Source organism: Cucurbita moschata, unplaced genomic scaffold, assembly GCF_002738365.1.
Source record: "Cucurbita moschata cultivar Rifu unplaced genomic scaffold, Cmos_1.0 Cmo_Scf00048, whole genome shotgun sequence".
NCBI lineage: Eukaryota > Viridiplantae > Streptophyta > Magnoliopsida > Cucurbitales > Cucurbitaceae > Cucurbita > Cucurbita moschata.
In genome coordinates, this window is record NW_019268564.1 from 1,093,827 (window position 1) to 1,119,491 (window position 25,665).

The window sequence follows — 25,665 nt, forward strand, 5'->3', positions numbered from 1 at the left end:
CCTTTTTTTTTTTTTTTTTTTTTTTTTTTTTTTTTTTGTAAGTTTCTCTTTGTTTATGATGTATTTGATTTTAGTAGCCCGAAAGTATTAGTATGATGTATTATCTACTAAATACGATAAAATGAAATCATCAGAAGTTGATATTACTTAGCTGTATTATGGTTAATAGTCAAAATAACCGTGAGCAACTACGAAAACTGAATTGGTAAGAAAAATGCGAATATATATTTTAAGATATTGTAAATATTTATTGACTTTCTATTATATCTTATGTTAAATTGTAATTACATTTGCATTTAATTACGAATAAAAAAAAGCTTTTTTTTTTAATATATATAATATTCGATAAGCAAATGTGAGAACCTCATCGTCCACCGTTGAATCCAAATGTCTGTCAATTCTCAACCATCCGATCAGAATCTGTCATTCCCCAATTTATAAAGTTCGAGAAGCCACTCCAGCCGTCCATTTCGCTGCCAACCAACGCAAACCCCAATTCTCACAGAATCTCGAAGCAGAGCAACAATGCCGGCAATGGCTTCTCCATGGGGCAAACCAGGCGCTTGGGCGCTAGATTCCGAGGAGCACGAAGCTGAACTCCTCAAAGAAGAGCAGGAGCAGCAGCAGCAGCAGCAGCAGCAGAAGAAGGCGGAGCTCAGCCTGGATTTTCCGTCCCTCAACGACGCCTTGGCCACCAAGCAGAAGAAGAAAGGGCAAACTCTCTCGTTGGCGGAGTTCACCGCCCATGCCGGTAGCGGCTCGAAATATTCTTCGCAGGGCCGCACTCATGAAGATGTATTGGTACTTCCTACCGGCCCTCGCGAACGCACGGCGGAGGAGCTCGACCGGAACAAGCTTGGTGGTGGATTTAGGAATTATGGCTCGAATGGTTCGTATGAGAGGAGTAACAGGTATTCGAATGGTGATGATTCGTCTAACTCGAAGTGGGGTTCGTCTAGGGTCTCTGATGAAAATAGGAGGAACGATGGTGGATTTAATAGGGGGGATTCGAGCAAGGAATTTGTACCTTCTAGGGCTGACGAAGTCGATAATTGGGCTTCAACTAAGAAACCAATGGCTGGAAATGGATTTGAGAGGAGGGATAGAGGATTAGGGTTTTCGGATTCGCAATCCTCAAAAGCCGACGAATCTGAGAGTTGGGTTTCTAATAAGAGCAATGTTCCATCGGATGCAAGGAGATTTGGGGCTAACGGCGGATTTGACAGAGAGCGACGAGGAGGGTTCCCAGCGAGCGGCGGCGGTGCGGATTCAGACACTTGGGGGAGGAAGAAAGATGAAGGTAATATTGGCGGCGGCGGCGGCGGCGGTGCGGATTCAGATACTTGGGGGAGGAAGAAAGATGAAGGTAATTCTGGCGGCGGCGGCGGTGGTGGTAGTCGGCCGAAGCTTAATCTTCAGCCACGTACGCTACCGGTGAATGATGTGAAGTCGTCGGAGATATCAGGGACGACGGCGAGGTCCAAGAGTTCGAATCCATTTGGAGAGGCGAGGCCGAGGGAAGAGGTTCTAGCTGAGAAAGGACATGATTGGAAAAAACTTGACGAGGAGTTAGAGTTGAAGATTAAGGAAGTGTCGATGGAGAAGACTGAAAAATCCAACGCCATTGGGAAAAAGAGCTTTGGCAATGGAACTACTCGTGCTGCTGAGGACAGAACAGAGAGGAGCTGGAGGAAGCCGGAGTCGCCCCCGGAGGAGTCACCGGAATCTCGTCCTGACAGGTCTGTTCAACCATTTCTAGCTTTGTAACATAGCTATAACCACATCAGCTAACTTTACAAAGTAACTTGACATTCACCCATTTCTGTTTTCTGGTATGATCTTGACTGAATTTTGCTTTACAGTGTGGAGGACAACGAAAATGGCGAAGAGGACGGGAACAAGAACGAAGCTTGATGAATGTAATACTGAGAGATTGAAAGACAGACATGGAAGTCAGTGAAAGTTTTGTTCTATAGACAGCATTCTCTAATGTTGCTTTATAACTGTTCCAGGGAAACAATTTTGATGTGTTGTTGGTGGTAGTTCTTGAGTCAATGTGGTCAGTTTACTGTAATGTTTTTAAGCTGAAGTACTACTGTGTTAACCTTATTGTTCTAATCTCATGTCCTGTTTCGTCTATATTGATACGATATTTGTGAGATCCCATGTCGAGAATGAAGCATTTCTTTTAAGGGTGCGGAAATCTCTCCCTTATAGATGCGTTTTAGAACCGTGAGGCTGATGGCAATAGATAATGGACTAAAAGGGCGGTGAGGTTAGACTGTTCCAAATGGTATCAGAGTCACACGCCGAGCAGTATGCTAACAAGGACGCTGGGCTTCCAAGAGGGGTGGATTGTGAGATTCCACATCGGTTGGAGAGGAGAACGAAACATGGGTGTGGAAACTTCTCCCTAACAGTCGCGTTTTATAATCGTGAAGCTGACTATCTGCTAGTGGTAGGTTTGAGCGGTTCAATATTGCAGAATAGTCTTTGATTGCTTTGCTTGAACCTTTGAGAACGGGATTTAGTCTTGTTTCGATTAAAACTTCGTATCTGAATGGATTGACGGTTTGTTTTCTTGTAGCTTATTGAAGCAAAGCAAAGGAAAGCATCTATGGAAGCTGGGCCAGTTCTTGATCTGTTCCTTCTTGAAATGGGTAAGTTCTACTCCGAGGCTTTATGAAATGTCTCTTTTTTGAAGTAATTGCATATTGCGATGAACGAGACATGGCTCGAATGATATCTTCGATCTCGCCAATGTAGCTGATTTCTTATAATATATCACATATCGCATGAACATCGTTCGATTCGGTTCGAACGCTCTAGTTGGGCACATATTCTTTAGGGCCACTTCGATATTAGCTTTGGCACAAAGGAGGTTTAGTTCGGTGTTGTTGTGTTGATCACTCGGCCTTCATAGCTAATACTCTCGATTCATCTTTGACACTATAGAATGAACCATTTAGTGTTCTTTTTCCTCGCTGCAACCAATCTTCTCTCGATCTATACTTCAATGCATTTCCTCTTCAACGAGCCATAAATTTCTCTCGGGTCAATTCATAAGAAATATTTAACAACCGAAGAATCTCTATTTAAATGGCGAACAAAAGTATTGTTTTTTTTCGTTAGCTAAACGAAGTTGGAGTCGGGGTGGGATGAGGATTGTATTCTCCATCCCTGCTAGGAGGTGGTGATCCCGTTAGCTAAACGGAGTTGGAGTCGGGGATGGGATGAGGATTGTATTCTCCGTCCCCACTAGGAGGTGGTGATCCTCTTAACTAAACGGAGTTGGAGTCGGGGATGGGATGAGGATTGTCCATCCCCGACTAGGAGGTGGTGAGGGGATCTCGACGTGTGGGTATCTCTTATTGGAAATCAATTTAAAATCAATTTATGCAGTTCAATCCATTGACCAAGATTAGACATGTCAACTTTCCAGGATCCAATCCTTTTCCTCTACAAATCCAGACAGTCCCAATCTCCGTCCATACGCTCCTACCGCCGCCGCCGTCGTCGCCACCATCCAAAAATGAACATCGTCTTCTTCCTCTCAGTTTTCTTACTCTTCGTCGGAGCCAACAGTTCTCAATTTCCGATCGACGAAGCAACCATCGCCGAAATCCAACACGCTTTCTCCCAAAACAAGCTCACCTCCAGAGAACTTCTCGATCACTACCTGAACAAGATCGATTTTCTTAATCCAGTGCTTAGAAGCGTTCTCGAAGTGAATCCTGATGCGAGAGCCCAAGCGGAAACCGCCGATCGAGAGAGGGAGCTCGCTGGAGGAAAAGCCCTTGGCGAACTCCATGGAATTCCAGTGCTGCTCAAGGATTCAATTGGAACCAAGGATCGGCTCAATACCACGGCCGGTTCCTTCGCATTGCTAGGTTCGGTGGTGCCTCGAGATGCGACGGTGGTCCACCGCCTGAGGAACGCCGGTGCGGTGATTTTGGGGAAAACTTCGCTCACTGAGTGGTATGGGTCTCGGTCTCTGAAGATTCCCCATGGCTGGTGCGCTCGCGGCGGTCAAGCCCTGGTCAGTAATTTTTAGTTTTAGTTTTAGTTTCCAATTCCTATTTTCTTTTCAATAAAAAAAAAAAAAAAAATACAAATCTTAAATATTTTAAATTTATGTTTATTTAAATTTCTTATTTGTAATAAAATTTTTAATTCTCAAATTTATATCAAACAAATTTAATTTTATATCTAAGCTTACTAAATATTTTAGGCATAAGTTTAAAAGATCATAAATTAAATTTATAATTTAATTATTAAATAAAGAAAAATATAATTACATTGGGTAATTATTTATTTATTTTAATAAAAAAAGCATTCACGTCTAAAATTTTAAGTTAAAAATATAAAAAATTTATACAAAAATAATTTTTTAAATAAAATTAAGAGACATTTTTGAAAAATAGGAATAAATTCAAATCACCTTAGCTTGTTTTATAATTATTTGGTTTTTATTTTGGAAATTATTTTTGTTTTTTTTTACCATTTTCCACTAAGAATTTCATGTTTATTAAGAAAATATTTAAATTTTTAGTTAAATTTCAAAAAAAAAAAAAAAAAAAAAATCAGGATAATATGTATGAAACAATGCTGATTTCATAATTTTCAATGACAAATTTGATTGAACATACAGAACCCATATGGGAAAGGCGGGGATCCCTGCGGTTCAAGCAGTGGCTCAGCCATATCAGTGGCCGCCAACATGGCGGCGGTGTCGTTAGGAACCGAGACAGATGGCTCAATTTTGTGTCCGGCCGATTACAACTCTGTCGTCGGCATCAAACCCACCGTCGGTCTCACGAGCCGTGCCGGCGTTATCCCCATCTCTCCCCGGCAAGACACAATCGGGTATGAAAACTTGACTAAACTGAATCCTTCAAGTTCTTCTGTACTTTTTCTTTCAGTGTTCTTCTTGCTTATAAAAGATGAAGTCAATCCTAGGTTATTGATGGGACCCACGTCGGCTGATTTAGGGAATGATCATGGGTTTATAAAACCAAGGAATACTCTCGAGCTTATGCTCAAAGTGGACAATATCATACCATTGTGGAGAGTCGTGAGTCGTGATTCCTAACCAGGAAATCTTATGAAATTGAGCTTAAACTGTTAGTTTTCCAAACACAGTATGAGTTGCACAGTGTCTTACATAAGGGGATGGGGGGGATTGACAGGCCCATATGCAGGACAGTTTCTGATGCTGTTTATGTTCTTGATGCTATTGTTGGGTTTGATCCAATGGACTCTGAGGCAACCAAGGTTGGATCTCAATTCATTCCTTCTGGTGGTTATAAGCAATTTCTGAAGAGAGATGGGCTTACAGGAAAACGATTGGGCATTGTTAGGCATCCCTTTTCTGATTTGTATGCCAATGGATCCAAGGCCATTCAAACCTTTGAGCATCATGTCAAGCTGCTAAGGTATAACTTCATTGTTAACTCTTTTTTCTCCTTTGGCCCACAGATGATTTCATTTCTTACTGCTGAGAAATTTAAAGAGGGATCTTAGCAATGAGCTAGTGCATTTTTTTAGTTCTTGAAGTCCATTTCTTAATAAACTGTGAGATCCCACGTCAGTTGGGGAAGATAACGAAACATTATTTATAAAGGTGTGGAAACCTTTCTCTAACAGGGTGGATTGTGAGATCCCATTTCGGTTGAGGAGGAAAACGAAACATTCTTTATAAGGGTGTGGAAACCTTTCCCTAGCAGGGTGGATTGTGAGATCCCACTTCGGTTGAGGAGGAGAACGAAACATTATTTACAAGGGTGTGGAAACCTCTCCCTAGTAGACGCGTTTTAAAAACCTTGAGGGGATGCTCGAAAGGGAAAACCCAAAAAAGACAATATCTGATAGCGGTGATTTTGGGATGTTACATAAACTAAAACCTTTTTTGGAACTTTCGATTTAGTCTCTAAACTTTTAGTTGTGTTGCTTGACCTAGTCTTATTTAAGTTTTGGATGCCACTTGAACTGTGTTTAGTGAAATATTGTGTTTGTACTGAGTTTGGCTCTTTCTTAAAATTGAAGGAAAAGTGGAGCAACCATTGTAGACAACCTTCAAATATCAAATGTAGCTGCAATTCTGAATCCTTATGAAAGTGGTGAATTAGTTGCAATGATAGCTGAGTTCAAGCTCACCATAAACGATTACCTCAAGAACCTGATCCAGAGTCCAGTTAGGTCTCTAGCTGACATTATTGCCTTCAACAACAACCATCCTGAACTGGTAAGACCCGTCTCGTAATAATCTAACCCGTCTCATAATAATCGTTAGATGTGAGTTCACAAATTTGCATGTCTCCCAATAATTACTAGATTTTGTAATTTCTCCAACCTTATGGGGATCTTTTTAATAGCCCAAGCACATTTGCTAGCAAGTAAGAGGTTTCCACACCCTTATAAAGAATGCTTTGTTCCCCTCTTCAACCGATGTAGGATCTCACAATCCACCCCCTTGGTGCCCAGCGTCCTCACTGACACTTGTTTCCCTCTTCATTCGATGTGGGATCTCACAATCCACTCCCTTTCGAGATTCAGCGTCCTCGTTGGCACACCGCTCGGTGCCTAGCTTTGATACCCTTTGTAATAGCCCAAGTCCATAGCTAGCAGGTATTGTCCGTTTCAACCCGTTACGTATCGCTGTCAGCCTCACGATTTTAAGAGAGATTTCTACACTCTTATAAAAAATGCTTCGTCCCTCTCCAACCGACGTGAGATCTCACAATCTTTATGGGGGTTGGGCCGAATGGTCTCGTGGGATAAAATACGAGATTGATATAGCTTTTTTGCATTGCAGGAAAACATGAAAGAGTATGGCCAAGATGCCTTTCTTTTATCCGAGCAAACCGAGGGGATCGGAGAGGCAGAGAAGGCAGCGATTAGTATGATGTCCAACTTATCAAGAGATGGATTTGAGGAAATGATGAAGACCTATAATCTGGATGCAATGGTAACATTAGGGACTGGAGCCGAAACTGTTCTAGCTATTGGGGGATACCCTGCCATCTCTGTCCCTGCTGGATACGAAGGAAACGGAGAGCCGTTTGGCGTCCTCTTTTCGGGTCTTAAGGGGACCGAACCGAAGCTGATCGAGATCGCTTATGCATACGAACAAGCCACCATGGTACGAAGGCCTCCTCCTCTTCTTTCTGACTTGTCAAGTTTGTGAATGTTATGTATGACATGTTTGCAACCAGAAGATTTAGTGTAACTGCTCGAAAATGTGACGTTTGGTAAAATAAGTTCTTTTCGATCCTGCCTTGGTGAAAATGTGGAGTTAATCTTGGCCTGAGTCATTAGTGAGATACCACTCTAGAAGAGCTAGTATTCTAAAACATTGTGTTAGGACCTATAGGTCAAGAGACAATCTCAAGTAGATAGTTTCTATGGGGCGTAGGTCTCTCAAAAGGTAATAGAAGAGTTAAAAGGTTTTCTCGGGCTAGACAGAGATTGACCCTCAAGTGTAAAGGCAGAGGGGCCGCTCTCTTTGCCTTTCTGCATCAATCCTCCCACTTATTTTTTTTTTTGGGTGTATAGCTTAGTTGGCGGAGCATTGGTTCTATTGGCTTCCTCATTCGATCCGTCTTGCAAATGCAGGGTAACCCTGATTGCTACTTTCTCGACTGTGTGCTTGCGCAAAGGGCACAAACCCCACCCAAAAGGATCCTAAGACCAAATTCTCGAAACATTAAGTGAATCAACCATCAAAGAAGAATCACATTACCAAAAAACATTCTAAAAAATTCCTAAAATCCGAATCCTCGTTCGAATTACGAGCCCATATTATGAAGATAAAAATTTTGCAATCTTTAACTTAAGTGAATATCGTATTTTTCACTTAAGACTTTCTTCTCCTCTAAATGCTATATCAAACTCACTTTGGTGGTGTTAGACGACAAGTGAGACTACTATTTTGCTTACTATACATGCTGCTATAGCATTATAAACATTATTATTACTCTTACTCCCGTCGGGATAAATCTGACCCCTTCCCCTGTATCCGCCTACGTATATGGGGTACATTATTATTACTCTTACTCCCGTCGGGATAAATCTGACCTCTTTTCCTGTACCTGCCTACGTATATGGGATACATTATTATTACTCTTACTCCCGTCGGGATAAATCTGACCTCTTTTCCTGTACCCGCCTACGTATATGGGATACATTATTATTACTCTTACTCCCGTCGGGATAAATTTGATCCCTTCCCCTGTACCCGTCTACGTATATGGATGTTTTAAGAAGTGAACATCTTTTTTAGTCGCAGGGTCCGGGAAAGAATAGGAAAAGTGATTTCACTATATTTCTATTAGGAACAGGCTCAATATTTTTTTTAGTGGGACGATAGAGACAGATTGCCCATTTTTTCTTTAATCTTGGGAGAAATACGATCGGGGGCTAATTCGAAATGTGGTTTGATAAAAACTAAAAAGAAAATTTTTATTTTTTTTTTATTTTTAGAATTTTACTAATTGAATTATACTCGGTTTATTATTATTATTGAACTTTATTATGACTATTTATATATAAGATATAAGATAAATAAATTCATATCTTATAATCATAAGTTTAAATTTGGTATACATTCGAGGTAGTTATCTTAATTTACACGTTCTTCTCATTTTTTTTAGTATAAATTTAGGATTAATTTTTTTGAAAAACTTCCATACATTTTCATTGAATAATTTTTTATTTATTGCATACGTAATTTGTAGTAGAAATTTGAGAAAAAATGATGCATTAAATTTCATAAATCCATTAATTTTCACTTCCGAATTTCCTCCTATAAACAATAATAACAAATAATAATAATAAATAAATGGTTGATTGAAATTTTTTGTATAAAGGCGCGTGGCGGTTCATGCTCCAAAGGATGAGCTTTGGAGAGCTTGCGTTATCAATTTAGGGGCGGTTTTTTTTTGCTGAGGTCGAGGCATTTACTCCTGTTTCGTTCGTTCATCTGCGTATTAGAACATCCAATCCAATTGTTTCATCTTCGTCTTCATCCTCAGGTGATCTCTGTACTGTACGACGCGACTGCTTCAGTTTTGGTGCTGTGTTGAATTCCGATGGCGTTACCGGTCGTAGACACCGAGTACCTCAAGGAGATCGAAAAGGCTCGCCGTGACCTCCGCGCTCTCATTGCCAACCGGAACTGCGCGCCGATCATGCTTCGTTTGGCGTATGCTTTCTCATCATTGACTTTGATTGATTATTTGCAAGTATAGGAATAAATGATGTATTTCTCGGATTGTTATTTGTGTCGTTTCGTTTTTCTCTCGAGTTCGGTTGATTGAATGAGGGAGGCGGACAGTTACTTTTAGGACAGCGTGATATGGACGAAATAGGAATTCTCCGATTTCGATGGTTTTTTTGTCTGTTGAGCGATGGTTTACTTTCTCTCTGATTTTGTTTGAGTGATTTCTGACAAACAACTGTAGCTAATTTTCGACGTTTCTAAGACTGTAGCGTGTTTTGTAGTTGGCACGACGCTGGTACGTATGATGTGAGTACTAAAACTGGTGGGCCTAATGGATCGATTAGGAATCAGGAGGAGTATTCTCATGGTTCTAATAATGGTCTGAAAAAGGCTATTGATTTTTGTGGTACGCTTTCTGATTCCTTCAGTGTTTTATTCTTTGCGTCGACGACCGTGTATACTGAAAGTCAATTAAATAAGTTATCTGAGTAAGGTTCAAAGTATCTTCACTAATGTTAGCTTAGAAATTATAGTGGAGCTGTATCACAATTTTTTTTGACTCACCGAGAATATCCACGAAATATTGCAAATTAACAAGCTTGACTTACACTTCGAGCATAGGAATTATTTTTTGTTTTCTAATCCTACTTTAGGATCTCTTAGAAGATTCTAGTCTCTTGTCTCTGCTAATGAGCGTGAGAACTTTTTTCTTTTTCTTTATTTTAATGTTTTTCTTTTCCATTTTTCCCTTTATAACAGAGGAAGTGAAATCTAAACATCCGAAGATTACTTATGCAGACCTATACCAGGTAACTGAGACTATTACGGTCGTGTAGATATGCATTTTACGTGGAATAGATTCCGCAAAGGAACTATATGTGTTTTTAATGTAAATATGAGAAATGTAATGTGATTGATAATTGATTTATTAATGGAAATTAGATGAATTTCTTTACCTTCTAAAGTTGACTTGTGATCATGGGCTTGCTACTTATAGAACCGAAGATTGTATTGCATGGATGTTGGTGTTACTACCATGGTCAAGCGCTTGTACTTGACTTGTGTTGTTAAGCATTTCAACTTCTCTCGCTGTTAATCTTTTCCAACTTGAGTTTGAAGTAGAATTGAAATTTTATTAGCATAGTAGGTTTGTAATATAATTTCTAAAGCTCTTTTTAGTGCCAGACAAAGATGCGTGCATCTTCCAAATTCATATGCTATACATACCTATGTATTTTAGCAAACAAGTTTATATATGCTTCTTCATAACTCCTAAATAAAAGCTGAATGAAAGTGTCAATTGTAATAGGAAAACTTTATTTACCAGAGTCGTGAAGGAAATTTTTAAAACTAGAAGTCCTGTACTGTAATTAGAAGTAGTGATTTTTTTTTTTTTTTTGGAATGATAAATTAATGTGATAGAAACTGCATCTGGAGTTGATGAGAAATTGGCCAGAATTGCGGTTCACATTAACTCCCTACCTCACCAATAAGTCGAGGGAGAAGAAAAAAATCCATATCCCAAATTTAAGTGAATTTTTCATATATTTGTTCCTACTGCCTCAGTGAGCCAAAGGTGGCACCAGTCATGGGTACTGAAGTACAAAGTGATGAGTGTAAATGTTAGGAAAAGGCAGATGTAAGAGTTTCAGATATTCATTTTTACTAGATCTAGCATCAATACTTGTTTCAATCTTACACATTCACCATGGCAGACTCAAATATTGTCATGCATCTACTATGACAAGAACAATGAGATTTTCTAGTATACACTACTCACTAATGCTGTAAAGTTTCTTACAATCCTCCAAAATCTGATAGTGTTAAATATACTCAATTCAGCTAGCTGGTGTAGTTGCCGTTGAGGTCACTGGAGGCCCCACTATTGACTTTGTTCCTGGTAGAAAGGTACAGTAATTTGTTTGTTTCTTGTAGCATCTGATGGTTACATCATCTACTGTGGTAGCGCCTGAATCATTTGTCCTCAGGATTCAAAAATTTCTCCCAGGGAAGGCCGACTTCCTGATGCAAAAAAAGGTATAATAATTCTTTAATGTTGTATGTAGCTTCGTGCATTCCTGCAAATTGAATGATATATGTATGCCTTCTTTGCATCCAGCTATGTACTGTGAATGAATAATATGATGGTTCAGTTTGTCGGTGACTAGTTTAACGTGATCATTATATCTTGTAATCATTTGTCAAGGAGAAAGAGAAGGAAGTAGAACTGCAAATTTTTTTGGTATTATTATTAGTTGCAATTTGCTGTAAAATTTTTACTCGTTGTAAGAAAGTAAGCTGAAGTTTGGACAGCTTACAGGTTCTAATTGGAATTGTAAGGTGTCAGTGCCACAGTCTTGACTGTGATTTAATCATGTTGATAATTGAGTTCATCCCACTATAATAGGATAAAGCATGTGCAAACTCCGAATGCTTCCACGCTTTTGGTTCTATGAATCCCAACGGACTCTTTTATGCAATAAGAAATCCGCATACGAGTGAAAAAGACCAATACAAATAGATAGTAAGTCAATGCTTTTCCACTCGGAGCCAAAATCTTCCTTTCTTCCCCATAGCAAAGGTCTAACCTTCTTCTTTCATTGAAGAAAGCAATTCTTTTTGTCGAAGATAGGAGGATGATATAATATCTTAATTCATTCTCTTATAATAACAGTTCTATACAGGGTGAGGTGGGGTAATCTGCACCAAAGCCATGGTTGTTTGATATTGTAGTCGTAATATTATCGTTCTAGTAGTAGTCTAGTGTTCAAACAAATAGTCTTTGCCTCATACATTTTTGTATACACTGAAGTATACAGAAGAGAAGGGAGCAAGTGTCAAAGAGAAGTCAGCTCTCTTAATGATATTTCATATTTGGACTATGCTTTTTTAATATAAAATTTTCTGATATTGATCTGTATTTTTCTAGAAGATAATGATACATTTTGTGCATTCTTGCTTTCATGCTTAATTTCTTTAGGAAATTGTTACTTATAGAAGTTGATTTTATAAATGTTAGCTTTTTTCTAATTTTGATGATAGGTGCACCACACCTGCGTGACATTTTTTATAGAATGGGCCTGTCTGACAAGGATATTGTTGCGTTGTCTGGGGCTCACACATTGGTAATTTATTCACACAATTCTTTCATGGCTTTATTGTTCCACTACTTGAATCATAAGTTGTGAACTCTTATCTTACAGGGAAGAGCACATCCGGAGAGATCTGGTTTTGATGGACCTTGGACAGAGGATCCTCTGAAGTTTGATAACTCTTATTTTGTGTAGGACTTGAGCTGTATCTCAAACCAATCATTTTATATCATCTTAATTAACAATGCATTGCGTATGCCGTTATTTCTGATTGTTGTCAATTTGATGTTGATAGGGAACTGTTGAAAGGAGAATCAGAGGGACTATTAAAACTTCCTACTGATAAGGCTTTACTTGAAGATCCTGAGTTCCGTCCGTACGTCGAATTGTATGCAAAAGTAAGGTCGTCTTTTAAGTTATGGATAAGTGGGAAAATTTACCATTTCACTACCATAAGAGGAAACTACTGTAATGGTTAACTCAATCTTAATAAAAAGAATCCGCTTGGTCTAGATATAGGAGTTCGTTGAAGTGGCTCAAATAGAGAAACTAGTTGAGGGATTTACTTTTGTAGTCTTGAACTATATATAACTTTTACCCGGGGGAGGGAGAATATTGCAATTAGTTGCATCCCCCTATAGTACATTTTGAGGCGATTCAGGTCTGGCAGGCCTGGACTTGGTCGTCCAAAGTCAAGGAGAGGAGTTGGCAACTAGTCACATCCCCTCTATAGTGCATTTTGGGGCAATTCAGGTCTAACAAGCCTAGACAGGTCTGTTAGACCTTAATTTTGCCAAACCGTCATACAAACTGAAAATACAATAGTAAAGCAATACAACATGGAATAACATAAAGGGTTCGACGTGGCATGCGCATGCGGCCACGAGCAACACGCACTAGACGAGCATGACCAGATTGACAATAATAAATATTGTGCATTTTGGTTGTTTTTAATTTATTTTTTTAATAATTCATCACTGAAAACAGTAGCTTGGTTCTTTGGAATTGATGAGTACGATTATGGTATGATACATTGTAGTTGCGTTATGGCATGATGATTGATTTTATAACGACACGATGATTGATTTTATAGAAGTGATCCAACAATTTAATGATATTTCAGATCAAATTGATATGAAATGGATATTAAGGATTCATTTGAAATTATGCCATGGTTTAAGGACTAAAAATATGTTTTAGCTGTTCTCTTATTCAGATATCACATATATATGAGTACTTTTTTATTCCATTCTTGTCCATTTGTACAGGATGAAGATGCATTCTTCAAAGATTATGCTGAATCACACAAGAAACTCTCAGAGCTAGGCTTCACTCCAGGTTCCGCTAGGGCAATTGCGAACGACAGCACTGTATTGGCACAAGGTGCCGTCGGAGTTGCAGTTGCAGCTGCTGTGGTAATTCTGAGCTATATCTATGAAATTCGCAAAAATTTGAAGTAATTAGCAAGGTCAACTCGTCGTCTATATAGCAATAATTGAGTTCATTTCTAGACCTGAAAAATTGTGCACTTGAGATCTAATACATACCAGTAAAACAATCTAGACATCATACTGATTCTATGTATTAGCTTCATAAACAAAATCACTCAACATGATTATTATTATACCATGAAACTTTACGACTTGCTTTATTTGTTTAATTCCTTGTTGTCTCATTCAGAGCAGTGTTCCTCGTACCTGATGATTCAGTTAAGAAGGTAATCTCTAATTTGTTGTATATTGAAGCTTCAGTTGACTTTAGATTATCTTTCATTTGGTATAAATTAGCCATTGTGAGGTCAATTTTTAGGGAGATTTTGGTATATTATTGATCCTTGAATCTGATCAGATCTCTTCCAGTAGATGGAATTGACCAAATTTTGCTAGGAAAAATGGTAGCAGAGGCTTTTAGGAACACGTGAAGTTCTAGAAATAGAGACATTTAAACCTTTGACCTTCTTTCTTTTGGTATTTACAAGGAGCTGCCTTTTGTTGAATGGGCAATCCCTCTCTTCTAGAAGACTGACCTTTGGGAGTAAATGTAGGCAAGTGTCGTGTTTTGTGAATTGGAATCTATGTTCTTTGTGTAAGCTTTTTGAACGACACTCCCCCACCAAACCCAGGAATAGAGAGCCAATAGCCATCCCATTTGGAATATTTTAAGATTTAGACTACCACTGTTATGTCAATTCATTTACCAAACCAAGCCCACAAGAAAGTGAGAATCAATGGACAAAAATATCCCTCACCTAAAATCAAGAGACTCCTTCCTATAATAAAGGAATATGAAATCAAATCAAGACATGTTGTGTGTCAAAACACGTAAAGCTCGTCAATCTGAATTTAAATTCAACATCGAATGAAAACATGTTAATTAAAACGTACGTTAAACATTTAGAATTTTTTCACACCTAAAATATCTTGAATCATAGCTTTGAACTTATATATGCCAATCTTCTTCACAAATTTTTAAGGGCTTTTTGGACTCGTTGCTGGTTTTGACGTTATCAGGATCAATTGGGGTGAGCGCGACCATTGTTTTACCATTTGAAGTGTAATTAAGCTAAAATAGAGGATTATTTGAGACCTTTAGGTGGATTAAGCCCTTTCACGTGTCCTAACTCAATGCCATGGACCCATATAGGTTCACTTGTGTTTCAAGGTAGGTTTTTGAGCAATCGAGGTGAGTGCAACCACTTTTTCACCATGAAGTGTAATTAAGTTAAAATAGAGGATTGTTTGAGACCTTTAGGTGGATTAAGTCCTTTCACATGTCCTAACTCAATGCCATGGACCCATATCGGTTGACTTGTGTTTCAAGGATAGTTTTGAGCTAGTGTCAAAAATAAGATAGCAACTTCGGCTTAGGCCAATCAAATCAGTGACTCTACTATTGGCTTGGTTGCGATGAATTGTGTGATGTATGATGACGCGTGCCTCGTGACCGCTGCATGTGTCATAATTGTGACTGTTATGCTACGTTATACTATGTTATGTCATGTTATACTATGTTGAACTATATTGTGTTATGTCATGTTTATGAGCTATGCTATAATGAGATTATGCCATGTTATAGAATCATATTTATGATTAGAGATGTCCATTTAACTCGCATTGATGGGGCGGAGGTTCTCTATTTAGACGAGAATGGAGGAGAAAGTGGAAAGGGATTTCTCCCCATTATATAAATAGGGTCATAAATGAAGATTAGACCAAGATTATATTTTTCGTTCTTGTTATTGTTCTCGCCCAACTCTTGGCCCCCTCCGCTTAGCTTAATATATATATATATACATGTTTTTCAAATAGAGATTTTCTAAATTTCAATCCCAAGCTTCATTGGGTTTTATATCGTCAAAGTTCCAATGGTTTAATGTCTTGTTTCTTTGATGTTAGTAGTCACAAATGTTAAACATTTGGATTAGTTGATTGGTGCTTATTGGACTAATTTATTTTATGTCATTTTGGTGCTATTTTTTCTTAGATTTGAAAATCATGTTATCAAATTTTGTTATTATTTTTTTATTTGATCAACAAATAATAATTTACAAAAATGTGATTCAAGTCTGATTTCTAATAACGTGAATGAATTGACACTAATTAATTAATAATTTAAATTGAAAAATAAAAAGTATACATTAAAAAGTTTTTTTAAAATGTCTATTTTTCCTAAGAACAATAAACCCACAAATTTCTTGCGGGGCGGGGCGGGAACATCCCACCTTGCTTCATGGGCATCTCTAAATAGGATATGCATAAATATTCACGCACCCCATGAAAGGTATGAAAAGAATTGCAAATGCTTGTTCCATCGAATTGTTATGTTGTGTGAGTGGAGGTTTGATTTGTAGCATAAACTTATGCCATGATTTTAAATTATGGGGATTTTATGCATTTTTGTGTCGTGTGCATCGGGATACTTCCTCGTCATATTTAGTACTTTCCCTCTGTGGTGTTTAACGATGCATAAGAGCATTATGAGTCAGGCTTAGGGGTATGTATACGAGCTCGCTTAGTGGATCCATGTGTGTGTGCATGAGCCGTGTGTGGGGAAGTGCCACACATCCAACTCTGACACTCTGACAGGATTGGGAAGCGGAGCCCATGACCTGATGTTTTATAAAAGGATGGGTCTCACTGCGTGCTACTTTTATTATTCAAGTAAAGGTAAGACACCCCTACACGGCTGACGATGTTGATGTGACAGTCATGGAAGCAAAGTTAGGATAGTAGCGTTCGTTATTTTCCTTTAGTTGTCTGTAGGTAGTTAAGGGTGTCTGTTTGTTACCTTTGAACTTGTATTAATGTTTTTGCTGTGTTGTTAACAATGTTATTTTAAATTGATGTATAAGTCCATGATATTATTTTGTAATGTTTTAATGATCATTTCATACATATTAGTCATGTCATGCATGTAGTGGCGTTCTATCTAAATAGGAAAAATAAGTGCATTACAAATGGTACCAGAGCTAGGTTTATAGATTATGTAGATTGGCCTAGGTCAACATGCTTGTATGGTTCCTCAACAGACGTACCGTCACCTTAAGGTCTGCCCTACGAAAGATAATAAACATGTTAAATATTGTATGTTGTTGATCAATGTGTAATAATGCAACGCTTTATATGGATATTCATATGCTAAGGTATGTAGACTATATGGTATATGTTATATATTCATGTGTTGAGCGGTCTACATTTAATATATTATGTGTTGGTTATAGATCATGCCACCTAGAGAACGTGGAAGAGAATGTAGAGGAAGACAACCCCCTGCCAGAGAACGAGGCAGGGGAACGGAGAGTCCGGTCCATGAGGGATCGATGACTCGCAACGGAACTAAAGTTGGTTGATACGGAACTAAAGTTGGTTGATACGGAACTAAAGTTGGCTCAGAGATTCATCCTAGGCTTGGACCAGAGTATCCGTGGCACAGTTAAGGCATAAACCCTACCACATATACTACTGCTTTGAGGGCAGCTAAGGCTATGGATGGGAATAGAGGCGAAGAACTCCGAGAACCGCCAACACTGATAGCTGTAGGGGGACAGAAGCGACAATATGACCAGATCGATCCACACGGTCAGTTGGCAATGCACCCACAACAACATACCGACGGATACCGCAGGGGCCTAGGGTGTGGTCAACAGTTAGACCGACAGGGGGTCAGGGGAGACGAGAGGCCTACATGTGACGAGTGCGGTAAGAAGCACGGGGGATGGTGCCTGGCTCGGACTAGAGCATGCTTTAAGTGCGACCAAGAGGGTCACATTGCCATGAATTGTCTAGAGAGACACATTGAGAATCCTCCTAACCAGCTAAGTTCTCATCCTAACCAGCTAAGAGGTCCAGGCAATGCAAGGAGGACCGTGTAGACCAGCTCCTAACGAGAGCTTATGCTTCCACCATCAATAAGGACACTGAAAACGCTAATGAAGTGGTGTTAGGTACCCTATCCATTCTTGTGCACCTTACCCTAATATTGTTTGATTTAAAATCTACCCATTCTATCGCATGTGTTATCTATTCAAATTAAGTTAGTTTAAGTTTGAATTAGAACCATTATCGCATGTATGGTGAGTGAGTATCCCAACATGGTAGGTTTAATTGCTAAGGATAGAGTGAAGGGTAGGGAAGTGTTAATTTCAGGGTAAACCCTAAATGTAATTTTAATAATTGTTGACATGAGTGATTTTGATGTAATACTCGAGATGATTTTAATGTAATACTTGGGATGGATTAAATCTTTTAACATATACTAACTCGATGTCATGGACCCAAATAGGTTGACTCGTGTTTTAAGGATAGTTTCGAGCTAGTGTCAAGAATAAGATAGTATCTATGGTTTAGGTCAACCACGTAAATGACCCTGTTGTTGGCTTGGTTGGATGAATTGTATGTCGTATGATGACATGTGTCTCGTGGCCCTTGCACGTATCATAATTATGACTGTTATGTTATGACATGTTTATATAAGCTATGCTATAACGTAGAATCATGTTTATGATTTGATAATTTATGATGCATAAACTTTCACACCATGTCATGAAAGTTATATAAAAAATTGCATATGCATATCCCATAAGCTCGTTGGATTATGTATGAGTGGATATTTGACTAGATGCATACCTTACGTATGAGTGGATATTTGACTAGATGCATACCTTACGATATTTATATTTGTCATGATATCATGCGGGCACTTTCCCTCTATGGTGTCCGACGGTGTGTAAGCGTGTTAGCCTGACTAGCCAGGCCTAGGAGGTACGTATACGATCCTGCTTGGTGGGTCCATGTGCGAGCGCATAGGTCGTGTGTGGGGAAGTACCACACATCCAACCCTGCTTGGGTTGGAAAGTGGAGCCTAAGGCCATTCTATGATGTTTTATGAAAGGATAGGTCCCACCATGTTTGCTTGTGTACGCATTTTTCAACTCGAATAGTGGGGTTTCATATTGAGTATTTCTTAAAATACTCAAATCATGTACTACTCTTAATTCTCCAGGTAAAGATAAGACACATTAGCGTGAATGACACGTTGCTGCAACGACCGTGGAAATGAAGTTAGGATAATAGCATTCATTATTTTTCTTGAGTAGTATGGTTATAGTTCACGCGAGAACGAGATTTTTTTTTTGCAATTAAGTTTCTCATGAGATTTGACAAGATGTACTCAAACGGCCAAAATCATATCTACACTTGTCAAATCTAAAATACTCTGTAATGTACTATATGAGATATGACTAGTTGTTATACGCTATCAAAGCCATAGTGTGAGATCCCACATCGGTTGGAAAGGGGAACGAACCATTCCTTATAAAGGTGTGGAAACCACTCCCTAAAAGACGCGTAATGTGGAAGCTTTGCAAGGAAAGCATAAAGAAAACATTATTTGGATGAGTACCGGTTCCACAGCATAACTCTAAAAGATGCGATTTAAAACTATGAGACTGATGGCCAAACGTAACGGACCAAAGCAAACAACAATATCAACTAGCGATTGGATTGGGTTGTTACACGTGATTGTTTATTTGTGTACTAGTGTACAACATTGATTTCTTAAATCGATTTTTAAACATTTTCTATTTCTAAAACATTTTTCTCAAGAACAGGGCTAGAAGCTTGAGCACATATCAACCATGCCAACAACGACCCAAGTTTCAGTTGGCTGACCTGACTTACTCAAAAGTGAGAGTAAGTGCAACACGATCAGATTGTGACTATGACACTCGTCTACCTCTCACCTATAAAACAACCCACTTTCCATATCCATTACAACACTCAACACACCCTCCTCCCATGTTCTAAGAACAATCCCCATCTTTCCATGTTCTTCCACTTCCAAAAACAACCCAACATAGAGCAACACAATTTTCCATTGTTTACAAACTTTTTGAAGGTGGGTTTTGGAGAAGAAAGGGTTTTTGTTTAGAGTTGGGTGTGGATTCATAATAAAGTTTCTAAAAATGGTACCTTTTTCATTGATTGAGTTGTTAGTTTAGAGCATAAGGACACTAAAAGGACACAATAGTGGGTTGGTGACATATCGTGACTCCTCCCTCTTTCTAGAAATTCAATCTTTTTCTTACTTTTTTATAAATCTTTTTTAAATCTATACGAACCCGTCGAATTCTTATTAAACAAGTTCATGAATCTTACATTACAATGACACATGCTCAGAATACGGATCAAGATTCAACTCCTGATGGTCCTGACATTCCCACATATCAACATGATTTCTTTTACCATGCTATTCTATGAAAATTTTCATGAGGGTCACCCAACATAAAATTGTTCCAAACAAAGCACGTTTAACCATGAAGTTCATATGATTGAGCCACCAAAAAAGATTAGTCATCTTATCCTCTCGATCGAACGTGGCCGACTCTTCTAGAAATCCTCTCTCTTTTTTAATCTTTTTGTTTCTATGGGTTCGTATGATAGCATACCTAACGAATAATGAACTCAGATCTTCCAATCTTTTGCACAAAAGAAAAGAAGAAATTTAATAACAAATCTCCCTTTCCACACACCTTTTGGAAAAAAAATTCAAAATTTTACCATATGGGTTTTGAACTTGGAGCTTTGAACATTCAAGAAGAAGAAAAAGATGGAAAATTTTGTGGTAATCTATGGTCGGTTCTCGACCATGATTTTCCTATTTGAACGTACAACTAACCTAGATTTTTAATATTTCTTTTTATCTGGCTATCAGTTTAATCGTTGTATCTTCAAAACGTTTATTTTGATTTCCGTACTTTTAAAAACGGACCAATTTAGTCTTGTTGGGAGAATTAAACGTTAAATTTTAAACAAAATGAAAACTTTTGAACACAAAGTCATAAAATTATAAGATTGAAATAAATGAGATGAAAATAAAAAAGGAAGAGACCAACCTGATCTTTTCTTAAATGCACCATGACTAACATGAATGTTTTGAAAAGTAAGAGAACTAAAATGAACAAAAGTTTGATTGTGCAAGAATCACAACAGATGTTTTAAATGTACAGAACCGTGCGAGAACCCACATTGATTGGAAAGAAGAACAAAACATTAGAAGAGTGTAAAAACATCTCCCTAGACACGTAATCGTGAAGTTGATAGTGATACGTAGCGGACAAAATGGACAACATTTACTAGCGGTGGTATTGGGCTATTACAAATGGTATCAGAGTCAAACACCGGGTAAAGCGGACAATATCTACTAGCGGTGGCATTGAACTGTTACAAATGGTATCAGAGTCAGGTGGACAATATCTACTAGCGGTGACATTGGGCTGTTACAAATGGTATCAAAGTCAGACACTAGGCAAAACGGACAAGATCTACTAGTGGAGACACTGGGCTCTTACAAATGGCATTCAAGTCAAACACTGGACAAAACGGACAATATCTACTAGCGGTGACATTGAGCTATTACAAATGGTACTAGAGTCAAACACCGGCAAAGCGGACAATATCTACTAGCGGTGACATTGGGCTGTTACAAATGGCATCAGAGTCAAACACCGGACAAAACGGACAATATCTACTAACAGTGACATTGGGCTGCTACAAATGGTATCATAGTCAGACATCAGGCAGTGTGCCAGCAAGGACGCTGCCCTCCAAGACGGGTGGATTGTGAGAACCCACATCGGTTGAGAAGGGGAACAAAACATTTTAATAAGAGTATGGAAACCTCTCCCTAGACGCGTTTTATAACCGTGACACTGACAGCTATAAGTAACATACCAAAATAGACAATATTTACTAACAGTATTCTCGAGCATAGTTTCACGGGACGAGAGAGGAGAGAGAACAAAAAAGATGTACCTCTCTCTCTCTCTCTCTCACACACTTTATACCTACCTAAGTTTACCCATAATTTAATTAAACTATGTCCATGATTAATGCTAATTTTGAATCAAAAAGCAAAATTAAAAGAAGGGTCCCACTAGCCACTCCCCTCCATCTAACCTATCTTACCAACTCAACTCAACTCACCATCTCATCTAGAACCTCATATCTTCTCTCCCTCTCTAACCCTAAAATGAGTCAATATCATATTAAAAGGCCCCTCCATATAACCCATCAACTTACCAAATTCAACAACTCTTCTTCTTCTCTCTTCATTCAACCCAATGGGAAGATCTCCTTGTTGTGAGAAGGCTCATACAAACAAAGGGGCTTGGACTAAGGAAGAAGACGATCGTCTTATCGCTTATATCAAAGCTCACGGCGAGGGCTGCTGGCGCTCCCTTCCTAGGGCCGCCGGCCTCCTCCGCTGTGGCAAGAGCTGTCGTCTTAGATGGATCAATTACCTTCGTCCAGATCTTAAACGGGGAAATTTCACTGAAGATGAAGATGAAGTCATCATCAAACTCCATAGCCTCCTTGGAAACAGGTAGGTTTCTGTTACGTGTTACACGTATTTCTATTATAGTATGATTTGGATCTAAAGTTTGCACAAAGTTCAAAATTTGAACTTGACCCATCAATAATTATGATCCAAACTTGTTAAAAATATGCAAAAGAAGGCTTTTTTTATTATTGTTTTTTTCCCACTTAGATGGTCGTTGATAGCTGGAAGATTACCGGGAAGAACGGATAACGAGATCAAGAACTACTGGAACACTCACATAAAGCGAAAGCTCTTAAATCGAGGAATTGACCCAACAACGCATCGGGCAATCATCGACCCATCTCCGGCTACCACCATATCCCTTACTTCCAATTCCGCCGTGGAAGATCAAGAGGATAGAAAGAAACAAGTGATCAATTCTTCTCCGACAGAGAAACGACATCTTTTAGATTTGAACCTCGACCTCAAGATCAGCCCGCCTTACCCGGTGGCTGCCGGGGCAGCGATGAAGATCGAAGGGAGAAATAGTCTTTGCTTTTCTTGCAGCTTGGGGTTTGAGAACAGTAAAGATTGCAGCTGCGGAAATGGTAAGAATAATATTATTGCTTCAAGTGATAATAGTAAAGGGTTTGATTTTTTGGGATTGAAAAGCTGTGTATTGGATTGTAGAACTTTGGAGATTAAATGACCTTAGAAATTCAAAAGTGATATTTTTTCTAATTAAAATAATATTATATGTATCGAAAAACATATATAAATGATAAACTTGTTGATGATCATCCAGAAATTCAAATATATGTTAATTTTGATAATTTTATTTGATTAATTCTCATTTCAAGAACGTCTGCGGAGAACCCTATCTGCACGTACGAGTTCTTTACTGAGAATTCTCAACCTGATCCCGATAAAAATAAATGAAAAGTTTTGAGACAGGAATAGAAGTAGATGGTATGGAAGCTTTTCTGTTCACGTCCCACCGTCCCACTGTCCTACCCTATAGGCATCTCAAGATGAAGTTAGCTCGAGAAAATAAACAAAATTAAAATGGAAGAAATAACAACTCTCCAATTTATTATATGTTCAACCAATCTCTTAAATTAAATTAAATTAAATTAGGTGTGTAGCTCCAATACCCTCCAACCTAAAATTCATTTCCAAAATTAATTGCAAATTACTTTCTACACACACTTTTATATATATATATATATATATATATATATATATATATATATATATATATGCATATGCATGTGATATATATACATCCAATTATGCATGCATTTCATGGCTTAGGTATTCTTAGTTGACTTTGAGATTATGAATAAATGCATGAACTTTCCCTTCGTTTCTAATTGCAAGTTGGTGCAATTTTCAAAACTTAAAATGAATTTTTAATTTTTACATTTTTTTTTTGTTTGACAAATATATCGTTCTGATTTGTTCTAGATCGTGTTCTGTTGTTTATTATGTAAAATAATTCATATAAATTTTTGTTCTTGACGTATTTTTATTGATATATCGAAGAAATTAAGACAATAAGATATATTTTTTCATATATTCAAGTATATTTTTTATTATTCTAAGACGAATGGTTCCCGACTTCAACTGGATCTCTTTTAAAGTTGGGAATCTTTGGCAAGATTTTTGTTTTAGGAAAAAGTGCATTACTTTTTTTTTTCTTTGTTTTTCCCCTCTTTTTGCCATTTCTCTTTGTCCATTCGAAGTTTGGTAGAAAACATTAATGAAAACGTGAGATCTCATATCAGTTGGAGAGATGAATGAAATATTTTTTTATAAAAGTGTGGAAACCTCATCCTAACAGACGTATTTTAAAATTGTGAGGTTAATGGCAATACATAACGAGTCAAAACGGATAATATCAGAACGTTAGACCTCCTAGAGGGTGGATTGTGAGATCCACGTTAATTGGAGAGGGGAACGAAACATTGTTTATAAGAGTTGTGGAAACCTTTTCTTAACAGACATGTTTTAAAACTGTAAAGTGATGACAATACATCATGGACCAAAACAGACAATATCAGGATGTTGGGCCCACAAGGGGTAGATAGATTGTGAGATCCCATTCTCCCAAACATACGTGTTTTAAAATCGTGAGGCTGACGACAATAAGTAACGGGCCAAATAGGACATTGGGTCCTTAATGAAAGTAGATTATGAGATCCCACGTCGGCGGGAGAAGGGAACAAAATATATATTTTTTTTTGTAAGGTACACGTTTCACCATTTAGATCGATAGAATTTAGTTACCCTATTTTATAATTTAATTCACCAAAAGGGCTAAAAGGTAATATAAATTATAGAAAAAGGAAAGGGGTATTTCGGGTAATTCGTAATGAAGAGGTCACCGTCCAAAGTAGCAATTCGGTACCAACCTTCGGGTGTGGTTGGTGGAAACCGCCGTCCTACTTAAAAAACGGCTGCGTCCCCACGGCGGTTTTGGCGGTGGCAGTCTACAAAATGTCATTTTCACCCCCACAGAATTAAATATTTATCCTATTTTTTCTTTATTTTTCCACCTTTTGAGACTTATCCATTCCAAGTCTTGAATTTCTTCCTTTCTTAATTTCACTTTTTTTTTTCTTTTTTCTTTTTTCTTAATTTTACATATTTAGTAATTTTAAATAATTTTTTAAAACATAAAACATAATTTTCATACTTATCGAACACCTTGAAATCGATGACATATGAAGCTCAATTAATAGAATCTAATTAATTATAAGCCGTTCGTTTAGTCTTATTTATAAGATCTCTATCCATCTGGTATTAAATTTGTTAGTCATGTCTCAATTTCGAGCTTCATTATCACTCATGATTGATATGTAAAATTTAATCTATTTATTAACGTACTGGTTGGCTATCTAGAAACTTGATCAACAGTGTTTAGTTGCTGCCCGTTCGACTCTTGACTTTCGTGTTCTATAGTTGCTGCCCATTTATTAGCTCGATCGAGAATAACCAAGTGAACTTGCCTACCATCCAAATCAAACAAATTCTTTACCTTAGGAGCTGTTATGATTATTTATTATTATTTATGCATAATAAACTTCTAAATTTTAACGTGTAATTTAATCGAGACACTTATTATTTCAATAAAAAAAATTGAAAATAGTAAATTAATAGAGAAAATAGTGATTATAATTAAAAAAAATAGTTATATTTTCTAAATTAAATAAGTATATATATATATATATATATATATATATATATATATATATATATATATATATATATATATATATATTAAAAAAATATTGAAAAATAAATAAATTACTAATAAAAGATATGTCTATGTCATGAATTAAATAAGTAAAAAAAACTTAAAGTTAGATATGAAGAGTGAATTAATTAAATGTGAGAAATTAAAAAAGTAAATGGGTAGTTGAACCTTTTTGCATATCGTATTTATAAAAATAAATAAAAAATAAAAAATAAAAAACACGTGGGAGAATAAAAAAATATAATTAAATGTATTGAACAAAAACAAATGGAAGA

The 25,665-nt window shown here is 37.6% G+C and overlaps 4 protein-coding genes across 6 annotated transcripts; all 4 read left to right on the forward strand.

Moving 5' to 3' along the window:
• The first annotated feature begins 456 nt into the window (after positions 1 to 456).
• LOC111435193 (eukaryotic translation initiation factor 4B3) lies at positions 457 to 2,141 on the forward strand. Of its 2 annotated transcripts, XM_023072567.1 has the most exons (3): positions 457 to 1,300; positions 1,367 to 1,739; positions 1,863 to 2,141. In XM_023072567.1, the coding sequence occupies exons 1-3, from the start codon at positions 526 to 528 to the stop codon at positions 1,912 to 1,914; spliced, it is 1,200 nt and encodes a 399-aa protein (XP_022928335.1). In that variant the 5' UTR covers positions 457 to 525; the 3' UTR covers positions 1,915 to 2,141. The 2 variants fall into 2 exon arrangements, with proteins under 2 accessions (XP_022928335.1, XP_022928334.1); XM_023072566.1 differs by having other exon boundaries at positions 457 to 1,739.
• A 1,248-nt stretch (positions 2,142 to 3,389) lies between these two features.
• Positions 3,390 to 7,287, forward strand: LOC111435192 (putative amidase C869.01). The gene is made up of 5 exons (XM_023072565.1): positions 3,390 to 4,039; positions 4,652 to 4,866; positions 5,190 to 5,435; positions 6,046 to 6,244; positions 6,815 to 7,287. The coding sequence occupies exons 1-5, from the start codon at positions 3,428 to 3,430 to the stop codon at positions 7,184 to 7,186; spliced, it is 1,644 nt and encodes a 547-aa protein (XP_022928333.1). The 5' UTR covers positions 3,390 to 3,427; the 3' UTR covers positions 7,187 to 7,287.
• Positions 7,288 to 8,880: 1,593 nt separating this feature from the next.
• Positions 8,881 to 13,972, forward strand: LOC111435312 (L-ascorbate peroxidase 3-like). Of its 2 annotated transcripts, XM_023072761.1 has the most exons (10): positions 8,881 to 8,947; positions 9,033 to 9,202; positions 9,502 to 9,626; positions 9,980 to 10,029; positions 11,063 to 11,128; positions 11,209 to 11,257; positions 12,263 to 12,345; positions 12,424 to 12,503; positions 12,608 to 12,710; positions 13,581 to 13,972. In XM_023072761.1, the coding sequence occupies exons 2-10, from the start codon at positions 9,090 to 9,092 to the stop codon at positions 13,770 to 13,772; spliced, it is 861 nt and encodes a 286-aa protein (XP_022928529.1). In that variant the 5' UTR covers positions 8,881 to 8,947; positions 9,033 to 9,089; the 3' UTR covers positions 13,773 to 13,972. The 2 variants fall into 2 exon arrangements, with proteins under 2 accessions (XP_022928529.1, XP_022928528.1); XM_023072760.1 differs by having other exon boundaries at positions 8,917 to 9,202.
• A 7,845-nt stretch (positions 13,973 to 21,817) lies between these two features.
• On the forward strand, positions 21,818 to 22,860 carry LOC111435242 (myb-related protein 308-like). The gene is made up of 2 exons (XM_023072658.1): positions 21,818 to 22,194; positions 22,360 to 22,860. Exons 1-2 carry the CDS (start codon positions 21,932 to 21,934, stop codon positions 22,838 to 22,840), a joined length of 744 nt encoding a protein of 247 aa, XP_022928426.1. The 5' UTR covers positions 21,818 to 21,931; the 3' UTR covers positions 22,841 to 22,860.
• The last annotated feature ends 2,805 nt before the right edge of the window (positions 22,861 to 25,665 follow it).